Genomic DNA, 20,513 nt, shown 5'->3' on the forward strand with positions numbered 1-20,513 from the left:
GTTACTTCCTCTACAGTCAAAAATCTGGGTGTTATATTAGACAGCAACTTGTCTTTTGAAAATCATATTTCCCATGTTACAAAAACAGCATTCTTCCATCTTAGAAACATTGCCAAGCTACGAAACATGTTACCTGTTTCTGATGCAGAAAAGCTAGTTCATGTATTCAAGACTGGACTATTGTAATGCACTGCTAGCTGGTTGCCCTGCATCTTCAATAAACAAGCTACAGGTAGTCCAAAATGCAGCGGCTAGAGTCCTTACCAGGTCAAGAAAATATGATCATATTACCCCAATTTTACAGTCTCTGCACTGGCTACCTATTAAGTTCCGTATCAGTTACAAAATATTACTTTACTACAAGGCCCTAAATGGTTTAGTTTCTGCGTACCTAACTAGTCTTCTACCACACTACGATCCATCACGCTCCCTAAGGTGGCAAAACTCTGGACTTTTGGTAGTTCCTAGGATAGCAAAGTCCACTAAAGGAGGTAGAGCTTTTTTGCACTTGGCTCCCAAACTCTGGAATAGCCTTCCTGATAACGTTCGGGGTTCAGACACACTCTCTCTGTTTAAATCTAGATTAAAGACTCATCTCCTTGGCCAGGCATTCAAATAATGCATCTCATAATCTTGGACTGCAGTTATATCTGATCAAATGCGCATTATTATTGTTTAGCTTGGGTTAAACAAATTAATTTTACTTGGTTGGAACAGCAGCTATGCTAATTATGTCTCCATTTGTTTCTCTGTTTTTGCCACGGGATTGAAATCCCAGCTTCAGTCTGGATCCAGAACACCTGAGAAGAGATGATGCAAACCCCTTCAGAGGAACTCAGATGATGCCAACCCTGAAACAACATACAGAACTACCACATTTTGCTATAAGTTTTTGATTGCATCATATAATAATTGCTGTTAATAGTGTTCATCGTCTGTTTGATTACGTCTTTAATTGATTTTTCCGTACATTTCTGCCATGTGTACATAAACTGACAGTCACCACTGATAAGCTACCACTAAATATTGTAGAAACGTAATGTTCTGTAAAGTTGCTTTGCAACGATTTGTATCGTAAAAAGCACAATACAAATAAACTTGAATTGAATTGAATAAATCAAAAGTCATGAAAGTCACTATGAAAGCGAATGGTAACTGAGGCTTTTATTCCACCTCATATTTGAAGCCCACAAAAGAAATAAAGTCCCGCAGGTTTGGAACGACATAAGGGTGAGTACAAGATGACTGATATTTTAATTTTTGGGTTAACTATCCCTTTAATATAGTTCATTCACACACATTAAATCTCTCAGCACATCACGTGAGCATCAGTCTAGCCAAATACAGTCTCAACAGATCTGGCCCCATTGTACACCCCCTTGTTAAGAATAGCACTTCCTCTGTGTTAGAGCCTGTCACAGGAAGTCTTCTGATGAACACATACACAATGAAACATAACATTTCCCTCTCTGCACCTGGTTGTTGCAAACAGACAAACGCTTATTACAGAGAATTATATGAAGGAAATCCAGTTTTATAATGCTAGCTCTTACCTACATCACTTCAAACTCTCCTTTACACATCATAGAAGACATACACACAATTTAACAAAGGACATGGTAATAAGTTTATTTCCATGTAACCAGTATGATATTTGTGCCCAAACTCTCTAATAAATTACACTTCAAATGGATAATCATCTTTCTACATGATAAGATCACCTGAATGCCCAGCACTGAACGGGAAACATGATATCAGATCAAAGTGTCACTAATAAGGTCTGATACATTGAAACACTGTTACAGTTCTACATTGTAAGTGAAGTATCTGTAACGGACCTGACAAGATGCTTATTTTCTACAGTCGAAGCTTTCATTGTGGCATAATTACATCATGTTTGGATAACTAGAACATACTACATTTAAAGCACTGCTGTTTTCTAATTGACATTATGCCCACTCACCCTGTAGTCCATTTTATTTGCCAAGGTTACACACCCTGTCTGAAAAGCCGTTTCTTCAACTGCTCTGGGAGAAACGGGGAAGACAGCCCGAAAGATCTTTGTTCGGCTTGTTTTGAGAGCGAATGTCCCTTTGCATGACACAATCTGAGGCGCAACCTTATATCAGGAAGTGCCGTGTGAATAAAAGGGGAAGCGATTTGCTTTCAGGCGTGTCGCCGCGTTCGCTGATCTTCAAACACTGCAAGCGTCCTTCATCACAGCGATGAATCCAGCACACATGCTGTTAGTATATGTGAAACTCACAACATCCTGTCGATCGCAGATTCGCCACAGTTACATGATATTTTCCATGGAGGTCAGCGTAGTAGAGTCTCTTTTGTGATTAATCTGGTAATGAATTTGCGATAGTTCTAAGTTTAATGTATTATTATTATTATTATTATCATTATTATTATTATTATTATTCTTTTATTTATTATTACTGTTGTTGTTGTTGTTGTTGTTGATGATGATTATGCGCATTTAATTATTTAGGTATATTTTCATATTATAATGATTAAAAGTTTTAATAATCAGAAAGCACTACATTTAAGAATGTTCTTAACTGGTAAAGAAGGGGCAGCATGGAAAACTTGATTCATATTAAATGCATTAAAAACATTTCATCATAGACTATTTACGGCTGCGCTGGTGTTTTCTTGTGTTAGTATTAGCTAAACTTCATAGGTTCGCTGAAAGCATTACACGGTCACTTGATGGCGCTATTAGATTTTGAAGGAAAGACGTATAGGGCATTTTAGTCAAACGTTTCTACCCTCTATTGTTTATTTTGCACTAAATAACGGCTTTTTTTAGGATGTTCTCTTATATGGAGTGAACATTTACATTCATGTTCGTGAGTGACACTTATGGCTAAAGTTATTTGTCTATATTACTATAGTAGAATTCCTACAGCAAATAACCATTCATAAGTTACTACAATTTACTATAGTACCTTTACTATAGTATGGTTCAAAAACACTATAGTATTTACTATAGAGATTTTACTACATTTTCCATGGTAAATATACTGTAAATTACTATAGTAGTTTTTTCACAATTTACTATAGTAGGCCTACCTTTACTATAGTATGGTTCAAAAACACTATAGTATTTACTATAGAAATTGTACTACATTTTCTATAATAAATTTACTATAGTATTTTTTCATGTGGGTTGTAACTACAATATGTAACGTTGTGTTAAATGCTACTGTCTATGGTTAAATGCTTATTTGTGGGTGCGATTGTATAAAAAGCAACTAAAAAATTCAACCATATCACATATTTATTTTCCTTTCTTTTCTTTTCTTTTCTTCACATAATTGCACACATTTCATTTTAAACTATACTTTGTAAAAGTGAGATAAATGTCATTGGTGTTTCTGTGGGCAGAAAATTAACTTCCTTAAAAGTATTTTTCACATTTTCACTAATTTATTCAAATGTATCTACTAGATGAATGTCAAAGAGTAGCCTACATAGCCTACTCGCATATCACGGGAATTCTGTCATTTTGTCTTTTTTCTTCTGCACGTTTCCACTCCAGTGCCATTTTATTGACATTGTCTCCTTGTTAAAGTATGCACACTAAACGATGAATAAAACTGAGGGTAAAAAAAACGAATATTTTAATAGTTTTAAAGTCTTGGACTGAGACAAGGACAAAACAACATAAATATATTCATGGAATGCATTTGAAAATTATCGAAAATAAATGATGAAGGTATAGTAAACGTTTCAATGAAGGTGACAATTTTAATGTCACCTTCATTCAGCAAAAAAGTTGAAAGTCTGTTAATTTTAATAAAAAACAAACAAACAAATATATCAACATAAACTGTTGGAACATAAAAGTGCATCCCAAAATGGAAAGATAGGCTACATTTAGAATTCTTTTTAAATAACCCTTTTACATTTATTTCAAAGAAAATGGTCAAAGTGTGAGAGATTTAAAAATAAAGCTAATAGCTACAAATTATCACAATTATTTACAACTCTTACTATTTTCCCCCTCTATTTTCCTCATTCCCACGAAAACATGGCTTGTCCACCCCAAAACTGGCAAGTTAATATAAATTCGATAAAGTCTATGCGCGCCACTGAATGTGGGTAATATGTAGAGAAAAGCTGCGGTTGAATCCACGCATTCAGAGCAGCACAAGGCTTAATTATTGAGGGTGACCCCCGATTGCTCAAACCAAATAGAGTTTTAGCAAGAAGCTCTTAGCTATTCAATTATAATTGGTGTATTCGGTCATAACAAGCATATGCGTTTTAGCACAATGGGTGGACTCTAAAAGGAACCTCAACAGCACATTAAAACTGCATTACTTCTTCCAAGAAGTGTACTCAAGATCTTTCTGGTCTCGATGCGCACACCGTTCCAAAAGCGCACACGTCTCCAAAGGTGCACGTTTTACCACACAAAAGAGTTGACATTGTTTGAGTTTTAACAAGAGGTGTACATATGGCATCCGGGTTGTAATTAAATGTTTTTAAGTTGTTGTTTTTGTCTGTGCAGCGAAGTTTCCTTTTCTTCTTTATGTGCAGCCTTTTCCGAGTCTGAACAAGAGAGAAGAATGAAATAGCTTTTCTGCCAGTTTGGAACAAATGGATGGCAAAAAGCTGGTCAGCGAGTTTTAGTCCTTGATTGCCTTCTTCAGATGCCCTTCAAACAAAGGCTGGGGATGAAAATAAAGCCCCACCTGGTACTTCTGTTTGCTAAAATAATAAGAAATAGATTTCGTTTCATAAATAATTGCAACAGATTGTAAAGTGCAGCAGTTGAAGAAGTATCAATCAAGACAGCGAGGCCAGGTATCACCTGCTCTTCAGTAAAACGAATTTATTGTTAAATCAGTTTCTTTGGATTATCTATGATTTCCACAGCAACAGGTCGCCTATGTTTGCCCATACTTTGCATAACAAGCAAGATATTACTAGGCACTGATAAAAATCGGGGGACAGATCTGACAATCCCAAACCCACACCTGTCCCGCGATATCCTAATATGGATCTGGCATCAAAAGTTATTTGTAAAGCGGTAATATTTGGTTTACTTTGGATAATTTCGAGGCCTTTATAACAGCACGACATCATTCCCTATCTCCTTGCTTTATTTGTCCCTTTTATTGAAAGCATATGGTTATCAGATGTCCTACAAAATACATATTTAGTTAGACTGGCGATGAGTGCCTTTGTGGACACTTGGGCACCACGGTAAATATTTTGCGCCCATAACAGTGCTCATGGTCTCTCCAATAAATGAAGATTTATCAAGGCTTGGGGGCTTGGGGCCAAGTGTAAACTCGTGCTATCCGACCATGTTGAAAGTCTTTTGTTTGCAACTGCGACCAAATTTATGACGCGCACTTGATGTTCTTAATAACGGACTCCGTTTGGAGACACCAGTGCGCACGCAGTTTATTTTCTATGCAAATGTTTTTGTGCATAATATTCTGTGTTTTCATTGCACTATGGAAGTGCTGCTGCACACAAGTACAAGTTATTCCACATTTTCTTCAACTAAATATAATTTTCCGAGGGTTTTGTGCACTACAGCACAATTTACGCACAGGAATATCGCCACAAAGCGCCCAACGGCAATGCCACTAAAATAATACTGTTTATCAGTAATTCGTTTCCGTTTCGAATAATGAAAATTTCTTGTTGAAACTGGTATGTTAAGTGCCAATAAAATGTTCATTAACCATGTATGTTCATAATACCTACATGATGTGTTAACGCCAATCACATAAGACTATTCCTGCTCCAGATCTGTGAAATTTTCTATCTTCCAGAAATTGATGTTTGATAAAACCTCATGCATATACAGTACCATTATTATAATTCAATAATGAACAATTAATTAATTTCAAAATAAAGGCTTATAAGCCACTATATTTGCAATAAGCTGGTGATGAAATTGTTGTAGATAAATGCATGAGTGCTATTATAAACAACAACAATAACAACAACAGACAACTATAGAAAACTTCACCTGACAGGTTCTACCCTGTTTTTAAACCCTCTCTTAGTTTATTTCTTAACCATGAAGGTAAATTTCGGAAAGGGCTGTCTCTGATTGGCCACTTGACTCCATTTGTTTGTCCTAGAGCGCAGATAGGATAAAGGGGCATAAATGACGAATGGGCGCATCACCCTCTTTGTCCCTTTGATATATATATATATATTAAGGGAACGAAAAGAGACTGCGTGTTGCTCACTGGTGGACAGAACGCGCAGTGCTGTAGACCACCACCTTCACGGAACCTCGGTTTCACTGAGCCAGTCTGCAAGCCAAGAGGTAAGTATCTGGATTATGATAGGTTTCTTATAGGTTGTTATCCAAGACCTTGGACTGAAGTTGTCCTGTTGTGTTTTTCATGTACAGAATGACTCCAGGGTCCACGTGCGCGTCGGTAGGAAGGAATGGAACATTTAAATCTAACTGGAGTTCAGCATTAGATCTCAAGTCTGGATCCACAGACATTACAAAAAGCCAGCAAATCAAATGCAACAGAGAATTTGAGCTTGACAGCATAGACTCGGCGACGAAGGAATGCTCATCTACCGTCAGCGAAGAAAACACAAGAAGTAAAAGAATGAAGAAAAAGATGCCAGTTAAATCAGCTAGCAGACAACGTGGGAATCGCAGAGTGAAGGCAAATGACAGAGAAAGGTACCGCATGCATAAGCTGAACTCCGCCCTGGATACTCTGAGAAGCGTGCTTCCAACTTTTCCCGATGACGCGAAACTGACTAAAATTGAGACTTTGAGATTCGCGCACAATTACATTTGGGCATTGTCGGAAACATTGAGAATTGCAGACCATGTTCGACAAACTTCAAATCACGATCGGGATCAGGAGAACCTCACTGTGCCAAATGCTTGCTTGGATACGCGTTATAGCGCATCTAGCGCACGCGCGTCCAAATGGCACTCCACAAACTCATCATCAAATTGGCAAGAAACTCAAGGCTACTACGCTGACTTGTTACTAGAGGGATTTAACTGCAATTTAAATTTTCAGGACAATCTGACATTTAATCTGATCTGCAAGTAGCAAAGCAAATCTTGCAAAAGTTGTCCCTTGCTGTAAAGTCCACGAGAATGACATGTAGGGCAGGTCATAAGTGTAGAAATGTTATTTTCCGTTTATGCCTTAAGAAAAACGTCATGATTTAATCACTTTAATTATTCAATTGATTTTTTGTATGTTTCCAGTCATTTTTATACGCAAGGGAAGTTTAAACGCAAAATAGCTCTTTTCTTTAAATTGCCAGCTCTTAAAGGGTTAGTTCACTCAAAAATGAAAATTCTGTCATTAATTACTCAACCTCGTGTTGTTCGAAACTCGTAAGACCTTGGAAATGTGGAATACAGAGTTTGTTTGTTTGTTTGTTTCTATGCGCAAAAAAAGTATTCTCGTAGCTTGGTAACTTTACAGTTGAACCACTGATGTCACACGGACTACTTTGTCGATCATCTTGGTACTTTTCTGGACCTTGAACGTGGTAGTTACCTTGCTGTCTATGGGAGGGTCAGAGAGCCCTCATATTTCATCAAAAATATCTTAAACTGTGTTCCGAAGATGAACGAAGGTTTTACGGGTTTCGAACAACACAAGGGTGAGTAATTAATGACATAATTTTCATTTTTGGGTGAACTAACCCTTTAACACTAAAATATAGTGTATGACGGTAATAGTCATTTAGTTGTTGTAAATATGTGTTATTTCCTTCTTATTCATTTAAGCAAATAAATAATAAAAAACACTTTTTTGGGGTAAAAATCATAATAAATTCATATTGAATCTGCTTTAGTGTTTCGTCAAAGAAGCTTTAACTGTTGTCCTGCAGTCGCCGTGATTTTGCTTAGTAAGACATGTTCCTGGATCAACATGTCCAAAAATATAGACTAAATCCAATACCTACCCCTAAACCTAATCCTACCCATAATTTATTCCTAATATCAGTGTGCAATGATAGCTGATTAACAAGGGTGTAGAAGCACCTAACCCTGATCTTAAGTCTAAAACAGACATTTCCTGAAAAGTTATCCCTCAATTCTGATTGGTTAATTGGAATGTTGTTCCAGGATCAACAAGGATGTTGATCCAGGAACAATGTTGTACTTGGTCTTGGTGAAATCACGGTCACCGTTGTCCTGCTTATGACGCTTTCTGCGCATGCTCTCTACTTACTTCCGCTTCCCAGAGCAACAGGTAAATAGTTGCTCACAATAGGGTAGACGGGGGTTATTGTTCAATGTCACATTTTAAAAATAAATGTCGTCAACAACATCACAAGTAGATTTAGATTTGACCTATTATCATTTAGCTAGGTGTTAATATATTTCTCTATATTCTTGCAATAATTGAGTAATTAGGTTCACTTTTACAAGACCGCTTCTTTGAGTTTTCTTACAGCTGCACAAAAAAGCTATATTGTACTCTGACTGAAGTGTGAGTGGGTTGATGCTTACAATACAACTGGAGTATTTAGTCATTTATTCAGCAGTATTTATAATGCTTTTGAAAAGCATCATTTTCAAAGAAATAAACCATAGAGAAATTTCACAATGGATATGCAACATTTTATTTCTAGCAAGGCTGAACATGTTATTTTCATACAAAAATATGGAGAATCCAAAAGACAATGTACATACATAGAATATATTTTTACATACTGGTGTGCATGGGGAATACAACCATGATTACATAATTTCAATGATTAGTTGATGAAAAACATTTCTTGAAAATCTGCAAATGCAATAAGTGGTCTTAAGATACCCTAGCACCAATAATACGAGCCTTTTATACAATGAGATAAATGTATGGAATGACAAGGACATTGGAATGTATGATAACAATAGCACTTAATCTGGATGGACTATATTCACCTATTTTAGGTGATGTCTAATCACAATTTCCTGATTACTGTTGCCAAAGTCTATTTATATCCATGCACATCTGTCTGAGTATGTAAGAGCTGTTACAAACATTCATACTGGCAACAAAGCAGCCTCACTGAAAGACTATCCAAATAAAGTGTTACAGATTTCCAAAGGAATTCCCCACATAAGGGAAGGTGCAGTTTTAAAGTAGAACGTGGGAAACATTCTACTTTGGAAAAACAGTGACAACATTATAACCCTCTGGAGGAGTGACGTGTTCACGTGCGTGTTTCTCGCAGTAAATCTTGTCCTCGACAAAAAAGTGTCCTTTTTGCTTAAGATTGATCCCGCAGTCTGTGCAGACGAAGCATTCTGGGTGGCGAAACTTATCTCGAACTTTGACCATCAATCCTCTTTATAACCAAATAAAGAGAAAAAAGTTGTTTAGGAAAACGTGTTTGCAAAAAATCCAGCAATTATAACAAAATAATTAACAGTGCAAACTCCACAGGTTTTATAAAGAAATTGAGTTCCAAAATGTTCCACTAGATGGCAACACTAGCATAACACCACAACAGCACGATACAGCAAAGTACATGCAACTGTTCTAAGACGCTTTTCATTAAAACTTCTCCTATAAAGATAAAGCAAAAAAATGGAAACTTACACAATCCCTGAACCACATTTGTCACAAAGAGAGAGATTTTCAGGATTCCCAACTGAGGCTCCAACTTTTGTGGTGGGGGCTTTGACGCTTCTGAAGCCTGAGGGTTTATCTGTATCACCTGACGCAAAGAAACAGAGATCCATCATGTAATGCTAAGGCTTTCTTTTATAAGCCCAAAAATCTGAAACAGAATGTGTTTCGCAGCTGTAGTCACAGGCATGGCTTTAGAAACTGATGATTATGAAAGACCAGAATCACAGACGCCCATTTTGTCAACAGCAGCTAAGGCCTGCTGGGTGACCTGTGTGTAATTCAGACACAATGTAGTATGGTATACAAGGTTTGTATGAGATTATACCAGTTTCCAGGATCTCCTGCAGAACTTTAAAAGAGGCAGACTGGCGAGGAGGCTCATTGGATTCTTGATTCTCCTGCAGCATTTTGTACACTTCAGAGTCTGCAGCTAACGCAGGCATTGGCTGGCCAGGTCTACAGGGATCTGGGCTATAAAACATGCAAAAGGTCACAATGATGACAGCCACAAGACAAACAATATTATCTCAAAAGTATTATATTATTCAACTCAAACCTAAATGGCTAGTTTCAGCCCCGACAGACATAAATTCAAATAACTATACTAATACAGCACAGAACTGGAATGAGTGTAGCACATAATGACATATGTGATCATGATAAGTAGGAAAAAAACATCTTTTAAAAATCTGGTTGGAAACACTTGTCAATTCATAGAAACTTTGTATTCATGTACAAATATTTGTATTCATGGTTTTGAAAAACCATACATTTACTATACAACTAAACACAAGAAAAGTTTACATTTAAATGCCATGTGGAGTAACCATCAAGATATATATAATGCATGCATTTATAAAAGATTTCTATTTCAAATAAAGGCTGTTGTTTTGAACTTTGTACTATTCATCAAAGAACCTTGAAAACAATGTATCACGATTTCCACAAAAACATTAAGCAGTACGGGGACAAGACAAGGTTTTCCGCTGTCCCCATTTCTTTTCGCGATTGTGGCTGACCCACTAGCAATATATATTTGACAACAGACAGACATTCAACCAGTTGTTGTAGGGTGCCTTTCATACATATTTCATTATATGCTGACGATATTCTGTTGTTTGTCAAAAATCCTAGCGAGTCTATTCCGCCTTTACTCTTCTCCATTACTAGATTCGGGAAATTATCAGGTTTCACTGTAAATTAGGAAAAAGTCAATTGATGCCTGTTACTTACAATATCAGAAAGGAGTTTCTAAGATCCACCCCGTTTAAATTAGTAGAAAACTCTTTCACATACCTACCTAGAGGCTATAATAACCAAAACCCCAAAATATCTACTTAAGAGTCAACTGGAAAAAGAGAACTGACCAGTTAAAAAAATAGCATAGATTACTGGAGTACATTACCAGTATTAATGATTTGTAAGGTCAATGCGATTAAGATGGTGAGTCTGCCAAGAGTCCTTCATTTATTTCAGTCAATCCCTTCATGTATACCACAATCATACTTTAAACAATTAGATAAGATTATTCATCAGTTTATATGGAACTATAAAACAGCGAGAATCAATAAAAAGCATCTGTTAAAGCCAAAAGAAAAACGCGGACTTGGGTTAAAGCATACTACTGGGCTACGCATCTGAACACATTTTCCTGGTGGAAAGCTGACTTAAAAGAGGATTATGAGATACCTGATTGGCTTAAAATTTAACAGGCCCTTTGTTCCAAATCATCATTGCAGGCACTGTGCAACAGTCCAGGGAAGATTAATAAGCTTATTTATAACAACCATTTTGTGATAGGCCAATCCCTAAAAAATTTGTAAGCAAATTAGAACATATATTAAAGCTCCTACTGTGTATAGCCCCATATGTGAAAACCATGCCTTTATCCCCGCGCTCAATGACATGGCTTTTTCAATGTGGAAGCAGAAGGGAATAGGGCATATTAGCCCACTGAATGGAAATGTATTTTCCTTTGAAGAGCTAAAATCAAAGTTTCAGCTACCCAGTTCCCATTTTCTCGTGTATTTGCAAATTAGAGACTACGTCAGAAAACAATTTCATGCGATTAAGAAAACATGACATATTAGAGGAAATAAATTGATTTAACGCTGGTAATTGTAAAGCAAATGAATGAATTTCAAGAAATCTAGAAAATGATTTCTGAAAGATCATGTGACACTGAAGGCTGGCATTATAGCTACTGAAAATTCAGCTTTGTCTTCCCAGGAATAAATTACATTTTAAAATAATTGATTCTATTTTAATTTGTAATAATATTTTACTTTTATTGTATTTTTGCAGCTTTGGTGAACATAAGAGACCACTTAAAAAAAATAAATAAAAAAAGTAACATTTTTACCAACCCCAAGTTTTTGAATAATAGTGTATTTTGTCAAGATAAAAAGCATTCTTTAAATAAAAATATATGATTATACTATTAGTTAGGGCTGCACGATAATGACAAAAATCATAATTGTCGATTATTCCCTTGAAATTGTAATTGCAATTATTAATTACGATTATCACAATTTTCATTGAATGATGTTTATACCATTGTTTTATGCAACCGCATGCCGTAATTTTATATGAAAATAAACAAGCTGAAAACACTAACTGAAAAACTTTGTGCTTTTCTATAGTATTAAGCCTCAAATGTCAAATATACATCAGATTGGTTTCTTCTTTAATTATAAAAAAGAAAAAATATCAATGGTATTATAATGTTATACTAAAACTAAAATAATGGGAAAAACCCTTAAGATAACATGTAGAAAGAAAAAAAACCGCATCTTAAAGGGGTCATATGACGTTGCTAAAAAGAACATTATTTTGTATATTTGGTGTAATGAAATTTTTATGCGGTTTAAGGTTCAAAAAACACATTATTTTCCACATACTGTACATTATTATTTCTCCTCTATGCCCTGCCTTTCTGAAACGCGTCGATTTTTACAAAGCTCATCGGTCTGAAAAAGCGAGGTGTGCTCTGATTGGCCAGCTATCCAGTGCGTTGTGATTGGCCGAATTCCTCAAGCGTGTGACGGAAATGTTACGTCCCTTACCATATTGTGATGCCTGCAGCAACCACATGTGACGACCCCGGGCTGGACTCTGCTTCGTCCACGGTGAAAGCCGATCCGGCGATACACAGCGCGAAGTTGAAGTATTTCCTCAGCAACCAGCACGGATCAGCTCTAGGCATGACGAAGCGATATCTTCCTCGTTTGGAAGGCCAAACAAAGTACTTTTGCTTTCACAACGAATCACACAGTGCCTTCACGACGGCGGCAGCAACAACAATACTACAGCGAGAATAAAAGTTACGCCTTCTTTCTTTGCGTGAACATTTGGGCGGCGTTATGCAAATCTTCCCAGATAGTGACGTAGGTATGTTGGGGCGTGTTAGAACGAGCCGTTTTAGGAGGGTGTGGCTGACTCTTAACTTTTATAAAGAATAACTCTTTGGATTTGAGACTTTAGTCTTTGCAACTTTACAGATCTTCTTTATGCACCAAGAGCTTGTAACACTCCAAAGAGAAAGGAAAAATTGAAATCGCATCATATGACCCCTTTAAGCACGCAGCATAACATAAGTGGACTTTGAACGATTAACTGCCGCTTTGAACGATTACGTAATTGTGGCGTCCATAATTGTAATCGCGATTAGAAATTCGATTAATTGTACAGCCCTACTATTAGTTAATAAAAACATTAGGTTTTTGGGAGTTACCTTGCCTTTTCATGTCACATCATCATTATCAGTCATAAAGGTCGGCAGGTTATCAAGAGAGGACTTTCTATAATATAATTTCCTGTTTTATGTTTTTTTTTTCTGCATGTTCGTTGTACCACATAACTTTGTGACAAATATGTCAATGAGGTGTGTATCATGCTTACTTCCTACTGGCTTCACTGGAGGCAGCAGAAGTCTGGACGCCATCCACTGCACTGTTGAAACTCTTAATGTTTTCAGAGGAATACAGGCCAGCAGGGTTATTGTACATGTTGGTGACCACCCTCGGACTACCAGAACTGAAAGGAATGGCACTCCTGTTATGAGCAGAGCCAATATGTTTCATCTCCTACAGAAAAAAAGAGCAGGTACTATGAGTATAAATCTAAAAAACATGTCAAACAGAACTGTAACTTTAAAAGGTTATTTCACCCAAAATGTCTTTGATCATTTACTCACCCTCATGTCATTCCAAACCTGTATGACTTATTTTCTTCTTTTTTTTGTCCATATAATAAAAATCAGTGGACTCTAATGTTGTTTTGCACTCCACTGACTTCAAAATATCTTCTTTTGTTTTTCACCAAAGGAATACAGTCATAAAGATTTGGAATGACATGAGGGAGAGTAAATGATGACAGAATTTCATTTTTGGGTGATTTATCCCTTTAAGACACAAAAGCAAAGCCAAAAGACATAAAATAATTTCATAAGAATGGCAGTAATATATAACTATTCAGACCAGAAGAAAAGGTCTGAGAATCAATCATTACCCTTTTATATAACTAGATATTATAACCAAGTTGATGTGAACAAAGACCATTTTACAACAGGATCAAAAAAACAAAAAAAACACACAGAAATGTTTTCCACACTAATGACTAAGGTTTGAATGACTTTCGTCTGTCAGCAACATATTTAACACTTGTTTCTTATTATGTTTCTCCCTCTGCTTAAATTGGGAAACATTTGTAACACCCAAACTATGTAGTCAAACTCCACACACTTCCTATGATCACTCACATTCTGACCCTAAATTTCCAACATACCCTGCAGGATGTAGATCTTGCGTCATGGTTTTGGCTGATAAACTCCCTGGTCTCCATGGATAAGGCTTTTTAGGACATAAACAATGACTTCACTTTGGCAGCCTAATGGTGCCGTGCCTTAATTTGTTTAGCGGCTATGGTTCTGTTATGTATGACAGTCTCATGCACTACGAAGGGCTTTAAAGCTCATTGAAAATTATCAAGGGTCCATTTAAAAATGACTCAGCTCCCAGATAAGCACAGTTAAAACGCACCTGTGTTTCTTTATTTGCCAGATTCATCTTGTATGGATTGGTCTTTCCTTCTTCAGTGACCAGTGGGGACCACATGTTTGACTCTGATCTGCAAAAAATGGTAACCTTTCAAACTTTAAGGTAAAAATATAAAATCATCATGGCTCAATAAAAATGGTCTGCGCCCAGTGTGAGAGTTTCAGGCAAGTTGATGCAATTGTATTGATCTTGTATTGCGTAAGTTTACACGGCATAAAAACATTGGGTTGTCTGTCATATATCGATTGTCGTTGTTGCAAATTCTGCTGATTTAGACTTGTCACCCAGGTCATCCCGTGGTAACTAGGATTTACACAAGCTTCAGTCTGGATCCAGAACACCTGAGAAGAGATGATGCAGTTGATTTTTCCGTACTGCTGGTTCGTCTGGTCAGAGGAGAACTGGCCCCCCGACTGAGCCTGGTTTCTCCCAAGGTTTTTTCTCCATTCTGTCACTGATGGAGTTTTGGTTCCTTGCCGCTGTCGCCTCTGGCTTGCTTAGTTGGGGACACTTCATTTCCAGCGATATCGTTGACATAATTGCAAAGCAAAGATATTATTTAAACTGAGCTGGATGTTGACATCACTGAATTAATTGATGAACTATCTTTAACTGAAAAATTAGTGTTTACTATTGTCACTTTGCATTATTGACACTATTTTCCTAATTAATGCTGTTCAGTTGCTTTGACACAATCTGTATTGTTAAAAGCGCTATATAAATAAAGGTGACTTGACCCAGGTGACGTTATCTAGCTGACTGACACCGATGAGGATATGTTGAAATTGTGAGAATGACTTCTGACAGACTTTAGTAAAAAAAAAAGAGAGAGAGAGATAAAAATTAGACCCAGCAGCATTTTACTTTGTATGCCATTATCTTCCACCGTGTCACAGAATACTCAATCTAGAATGTCTGGAAGAATTTAATAAAAGACAACTTTTCTGTTTGTTTTGGAAGATGTTACATTATATCATGCTTTTCTGGGTGCTCTACATACTCATAGCTAATGATACACTCAGGTAAACCACTGCATGTTTCCCTTTGCAATGGCATGTCCCACCTGTCAATGGAAAGCACCATTTCCTCTATGCAAGCTTTGATTTTATTTTGTGTTTCCAGGTGAGTCATGCCCTCTGTTGACTCTCCATCTATGGCCAGGATCATGTCCCCCGTACAAAGGTCTGCTTGAGCCGCTTTGCTTCCTGGGGTCACCTGAAAAAATCAAAACTGGTCATCATCATCATAATCTAAAATGCTTTAGAATTACTATGTAGATTTTCATGCCCAAATATAAACAAAGGAAATATGGCAGAATTTTGACAATAACTTTGGTGTAGCTTTCACTTGTTACATGATGACTTCCTCTATGTCAGGGTGTGCACGCTGTGGTTAAACATGCACTCAGCAAGTTTTTATTTACATTTAGCTGGCTCTTATAAACCAACTATTGGGATGAATATCAACTAGAATGCATGATGTTTGTTTATTCGTGAATTGCTGCTTCACACAAACTGCTTGTTTATTTTCTGGACACTCTTGGATCCAACCCGACTAAAGGGTCGTTCACATCAAGGATGATAACTATAATGATAACTGAAACAATAAAGTTTTGATATTTGTTCTAATTCTGTGAGAATAGGACGAGCGACAGATGACAACGGCAGGGCACGCTTACAATAAACAGAATGTTATTACGCGTTGTGGACGCTAATATATTTATCATTACAGTCATCGTTTTTGGTGAGAAATGGCCTTAATTTTTACACTGAGTACTGACAAGAAGTCCTATTTAAAACGAACTTTTATTAGTCTCAACTCTCAACATGGTGGCACCCATGAAAGAGACCCACTTTCTAGTAAAATAAAATAGCTTAGCCTATTCTAGAAATCTTATACTAATGCAAGTGAACAATTTTTTTAAATAGTATTTCTTTATGTACAACTTTTAGTTAAAAATATTGAGTGCGCCTTTAAGAGATGACAGGCAGCTTGTTGCGGTTGAAGGTACACGTTTGAGTGTCATATAACATTATAACACGCATTCATGCCATGAATACTTGTAATGTTTTGAAATCAATACAGGTTAGGTGACTGAACACTAATCTGCGAAATCGTATACGGAATCAAGTACAGAACTAGTTCTATTTTGCGTCAAGATGAGCTAGTTAGATAATTAGTTCCATTTGTTTCACGAAACATTTAATCCAAGTGCTCGAGACAATGCGACACTGACGTTCAGGTCGATACGGTTGCGTTCACGTGCGTTTCTGTTGGATGCTGCTGCACGCAGGCGTGACACATTTTTGAGAACGTTTATCCAGACTGTGGAGTATTATATGTTGGCCTAGTGATGTCTGTGAAATCCATTTTCCCTCTGTGATAAATTATTAACAAATCCGAAGTTGGTTTCTTACCCTCGAGATAGTCAGAGGTTGTTCGAAATCTTTTCCCCCGACCAGACGGAAGCCCCACGGTCCAGGACCTTGTAAAACAACCCGTAAAGGCATTACTTCCAACACGTAGCCTAAACGGATGGCGTATATTAAATCCTGAACTAGTGCACTGTAAACCGTGCTATGGACTCCGCAGTTTCGAGTAACTGTAGCGGGACAGGGAATTCACTTTGAAGAGACGATACCTGGGCGGAGCTTCCTCAGAAGTGAGCGAATAATGTCAAGTCTCTGTGCTGATAAGAGCTTATTTCCTATGTTTGTTTTGGGGTGGACCGTTACGCCATCTTATATTGAAGTTTACCATGTATGGAAGAGCCAAATCCTGAGATTTGGCATGTGCCACTCCCAAATCCAGTCGAATTCCTGGCAAGGGGGCCATTCGTTTAGTGCATGACTTTGCAGGACCATGGATCACATTCTCAGCATTCCCAAAAAGTGGAACAAGTGCAGACAAAACGGGCAACGCGGAAGCACAATGTCAATATTTGATTTACACTAGAGTTGTATAAACTTAATCAACAACAGTAGCACTTCCACAGAATGGATAGCCTACAGTACAAGTGAAGACAGACTTGCTTTATTTATGAAAAGGACTTTTCAAGTGCTCCTCGATTCAGTTTAGGCCTACAACATGTTACACTATGTTTGTGAGGACATTTTCCAAAGTTTTTCACTCGTACTTTTTTTAGATAAACTGCCTTAGTCAATGGATGTATTACAAACAACTTCCTATCTTAATTTCATTCAATTTAAAAATGTTTCCTAAAATGTTAATGGTTAGTACAGATAAGGATTCTGAGTTCAGAGGCTTATCAATCTGTTTAGTAACCATGCCGGATGCAGTTAGAATGTCATTTGGAACACTGAACTGAACAATCTTAACTTCTGGACATACCTCTTAGCTCGGTAACACCCTTCCTGCAGAGTTTAACCCTGCTTAATAAAACCTGCCTGTAATTATCAAGGGGTCCTAAAGTCTGCCAGTAACAGTTTCAAGTATGCTAAACTGAACTATGCAGAATGAAAGAAAAGAAAAGAAAAAAATCCACTTTTGCCTTCCCATGACTTTCAATAGAGAGAAAAATAAATTATGGCAGTTCGAGGAGAGAGAGAGATGTCAAATAATCAGTCACGCCCCCAGAAACTATATTAGAAACTTCATCAGCCGTGTGGACCTTTTTTGTTGTTGTTGTAATTTAATGCTATAGGGTAACATACAAATAAAGCTAATTTACTAATTGGTTTATTGTAGAAATGCATCATCACAGGCTGTGATAAAACCCGTTTGTATTTTTTTGCAATGAGAAATTATGCAATAAAAAGAAAAAATTTATTAAATATATGAATATAACTATATAGAGTAAATTATTAAAATAGTAATAGTTTAGTTTAGTAATAGTTTACTATAGTAATAGTAATAGTAATAGATTGGTGCCTACATCACCAAGTGCATTGATGATGTAACAGTCACAAAGACCATCACTGTCCGGGCCAACCAGAAGCCGTGGCTAACAGGGGAGGTCTACGGACTCCTGAAGATGCGGAACGCTGCCTTCAGAGCTGGAGATGAGGTGGGCTTGAAGACAGCTAGGGCCAACCTTTCCCGCGGCATCAGGAAGGCAAAAAGTCAGTACTCCAGGAGGATAGCCCATCATTTCAGCGACAGCAGAGACACTCGGAGCCTGTGGCAGGGGATACAGACCATTACGGACTACAAGCCCCCACCACGCACCTGTGACAGCACCATCTCTCTGCTGAACGAACTGAACATATAGCAATAAAATGTAAACAAAAAGGAAACTACATTAGAAACCCCAGCAAAACAGTAATTACTTTTTTTGTAATTTAATGCAAATTAATAAATTGATTAATTATTGTGGAAATGCATCAGTGCATTATCACAGTCTGTGAAATATCTCTTCATACATGACAAACCCATATATTTTTTACTGCCACATATAGTGTATAGTGTATTTGCATGCAATGGGAAATTGTGAAATGTTAAATAGTGTAAAATACAATAATAAATAAGTAACAAAGAAATAATATGAAATATTAGTGAAAAATAAGAAAAACTACAATTAAATGAAATACAGTAGACTATCTACAGAGTAAAGTAGCAATAAAAATAAATAAACAAACAACAACAACGAAAAATTGAATACATTTAAAAAAAAGAAATCTCTCTCTCTCCCACCACCATAAATAGAAATTTTAATTTTATCACACGGATGGATTTTGATATCATAACATAGGCCTAATACTTTGTATGAAATCATTATTTTGTCTTATTAAAATAAAAGTCTATAAGTAGAAATTTGGCCTCTTTATATAAACAACAGAGAACCAGATTAAGTAAAATAGCAATAAATCATTATTTTATCTTATTTAAATAAAATTAGCTACTGAAAGTTGTAAAAAGTTGTAATTTTTTTTAACGTAATAAGAAGAAATTTGGCCTCTTTGAATAAATTACAGAGAACCAGATTAAATATTTTCCTTAATCCCTAACAACATTTTAAATGTGTCTTTCCATTAAAAGTTGAAGGCTACTACATTTCTTACAGGCTGTTAACATTGAAGGAGCCTGTTGGCGGCACCAGCGGTGCGTAATAGCCTACGTGCGAGCTCGGAGCTGAAGAGCAGAAATCAGATGTGCTGTAAACCCGCGACCAACAGAGGTCATCCTCAGCCCTCTGCGCTCAAACATATGGACAGTTTCGAAATGTCTCAGTGTTGTTTTCGTTTCCACTTATTTTTTCCGTGATGACAGCACTGTGAACGACAGAACCACAAACACACTGCTCGTTCTCAAATGATATATGTTTGCGTTCGACCTCAATAATCAAAGCATTTGAGCGCCAGATCAAAACATCGCTTGAGGTCATTACATTTATTTTTGTCTTCAAGAGAGTGTACCTACATTACACCAAGCAGATACAAAGTGTTTAGTAAGCCGCATAAAACCAATATTTTAGTGTTTGGATGAGATAACATCATGAAATTAGAGAAGTTCCCTAAGCTGTTCTTTTTAAAGGCACGTTATTAATGTTGTTCCTCTTTGATGGTGAGCTCTGTTGAAAAGCAGAAGTAAAGCATGTGGCCTGAAACTATCAGTACGTATCAATAAGTCTGTGAAAGTATCGACTCTGTGTTGTCTTGTGGTTAGCCCTGAGGCCCCTCTGCCCCTGGTACCCCTCAAATGTGTCATGAGCGGAGCTAGAAGGTGTGTTGTGATGTCATTGTGTGGGATTCAGTTCAATAATGACAGGTGGAGCACAAGAGTGTGTTGCTGGAAGACGTCAGAGCATGTGGGAGAGTGCAGTGCAGATCGAGGGGCAGTGGTTTTGTTGAATACGGGGCCAACGGTGACATTTTGAGCTGTTAACACCTTCGAC

At 37.0% G+C, this 20,513-nt stretch overlaps 3 protein-coding genes across 3 annotated transcripts in view; 1 reads left to right on the forward strand and 2 right to left on the reverse strand.

The window, feature by feature from the left end:
• LOC107559334 (sphingosine-1-phosphate lyase 1-like) overlaps positions 1 to 2,210 on the reverse strand; it is a 23,340-nt gene extending 21,130 nt beyond the window's left edge. The window contains exon 1 of the mRNA XM_016243116.1: positions 1,964 to 2,210. Coding sequence (XP_016098602.1) covers positions 1,964 to 1,975 — 12 coding nt within the window. The 5' untranslated portion in view covers positions 1,976 to 2,210. The remainder of the gene's footprint in view (positions 1 to 1,963) is intronic.
• Positions 2,211 to 6,398: 4,188 nt separating this feature from the next.
• LOC107559315 (neurogenin-2-like) lies at positions 6,399 to 7,070 on the forward strand. Its single transcript, XM_016243085.1, has one exon. It carries the CDS (start codon positions 6,399 to 6,401, stop codon positions 7,068 to 7,070), a length of 672 nt encoding a protein of 223 aa, XP_016098571.1.
• A 1,509-nt stretch (positions 7,071 to 8,579) lies between these two features.
• On the reverse strand, positions 8,580 to 17,336 carry LOC107559336 (PDZ and LIM domain protein 1-like). The gene is made up of 7 exons (XM_016243118.1): positions 17,077 to 17,336; positions 15,723 to 15,874; positions 14,642 to 14,729; positions 13,503 to 13,687; positions 9,928 to 10,073; positions 9,570 to 9,687; positions 8,580 to 9,315 (listed from the first exon to the last, which is right to left on the reverse strand). Exons 1-7 carry the CDS (start codon positions 17,167 to 17,169, stop codon positions 9,129 to 9,131), a joined length of 969 nt encoding a protein of 322 aa, XP_016098604.1. The 5' UTR covers positions 17,170 to 17,336; the 3' UTR covers positions 8,580 to 9,128.
• Between the last annotated feature and the right edge of the window lie 3,177 nt (positions 17,337 to 20,513).

The sequence above is a fragment of the Sinocyclocheilus grahami genome, unplaced genomic scaffold (genome assembly GCF_001515645.1).
Source record: "Sinocyclocheilus grahami isolate Dianchi unplaced genomic scaffold, SAMN03320097.WGS_v1.1 scaffold681.1, whole genome shotgun sequence".
NCBI classification, from domain to species: Eukaryota; Metazoa; Chordata; class Actinopteri; order Cypriniformes; family Cyprinidae; genus Sinocyclocheilus; species Sinocyclocheilus grahami.

Bases quoted from the DNA above. Each gene is read 5' to 3' on its own strand.
- LOC107559336 (XM_016243118.1), bottom strand. From the start codon at position 17,169: ATGCCTTTACGGGTTGTTTTACAAGGTCCTGGACCGTGGGGCTTCCGT. The intron at 15,875-17,076 runs GTAAGAAACCAA...TGATTTTTTCAG, and splicing joins AACCTCTGACTATCTCGAGG to GTGACCCCAGGAAGCAAAGC. The intron at 13,688-14,641 runs GTGCGTTTTAAC...TTTTTTCTGTAG, and splicing joins TGGCAAATAAAGAAACACAG to GAGATGAAACATATTGGCTC.
- LOC107559315 (XM_016243085.1), top strand. From the start codon at position 6,399: ATGACTCCAGGGTCCACGTGCGCGTCGGTAGGAAGGAATGGAACATTT.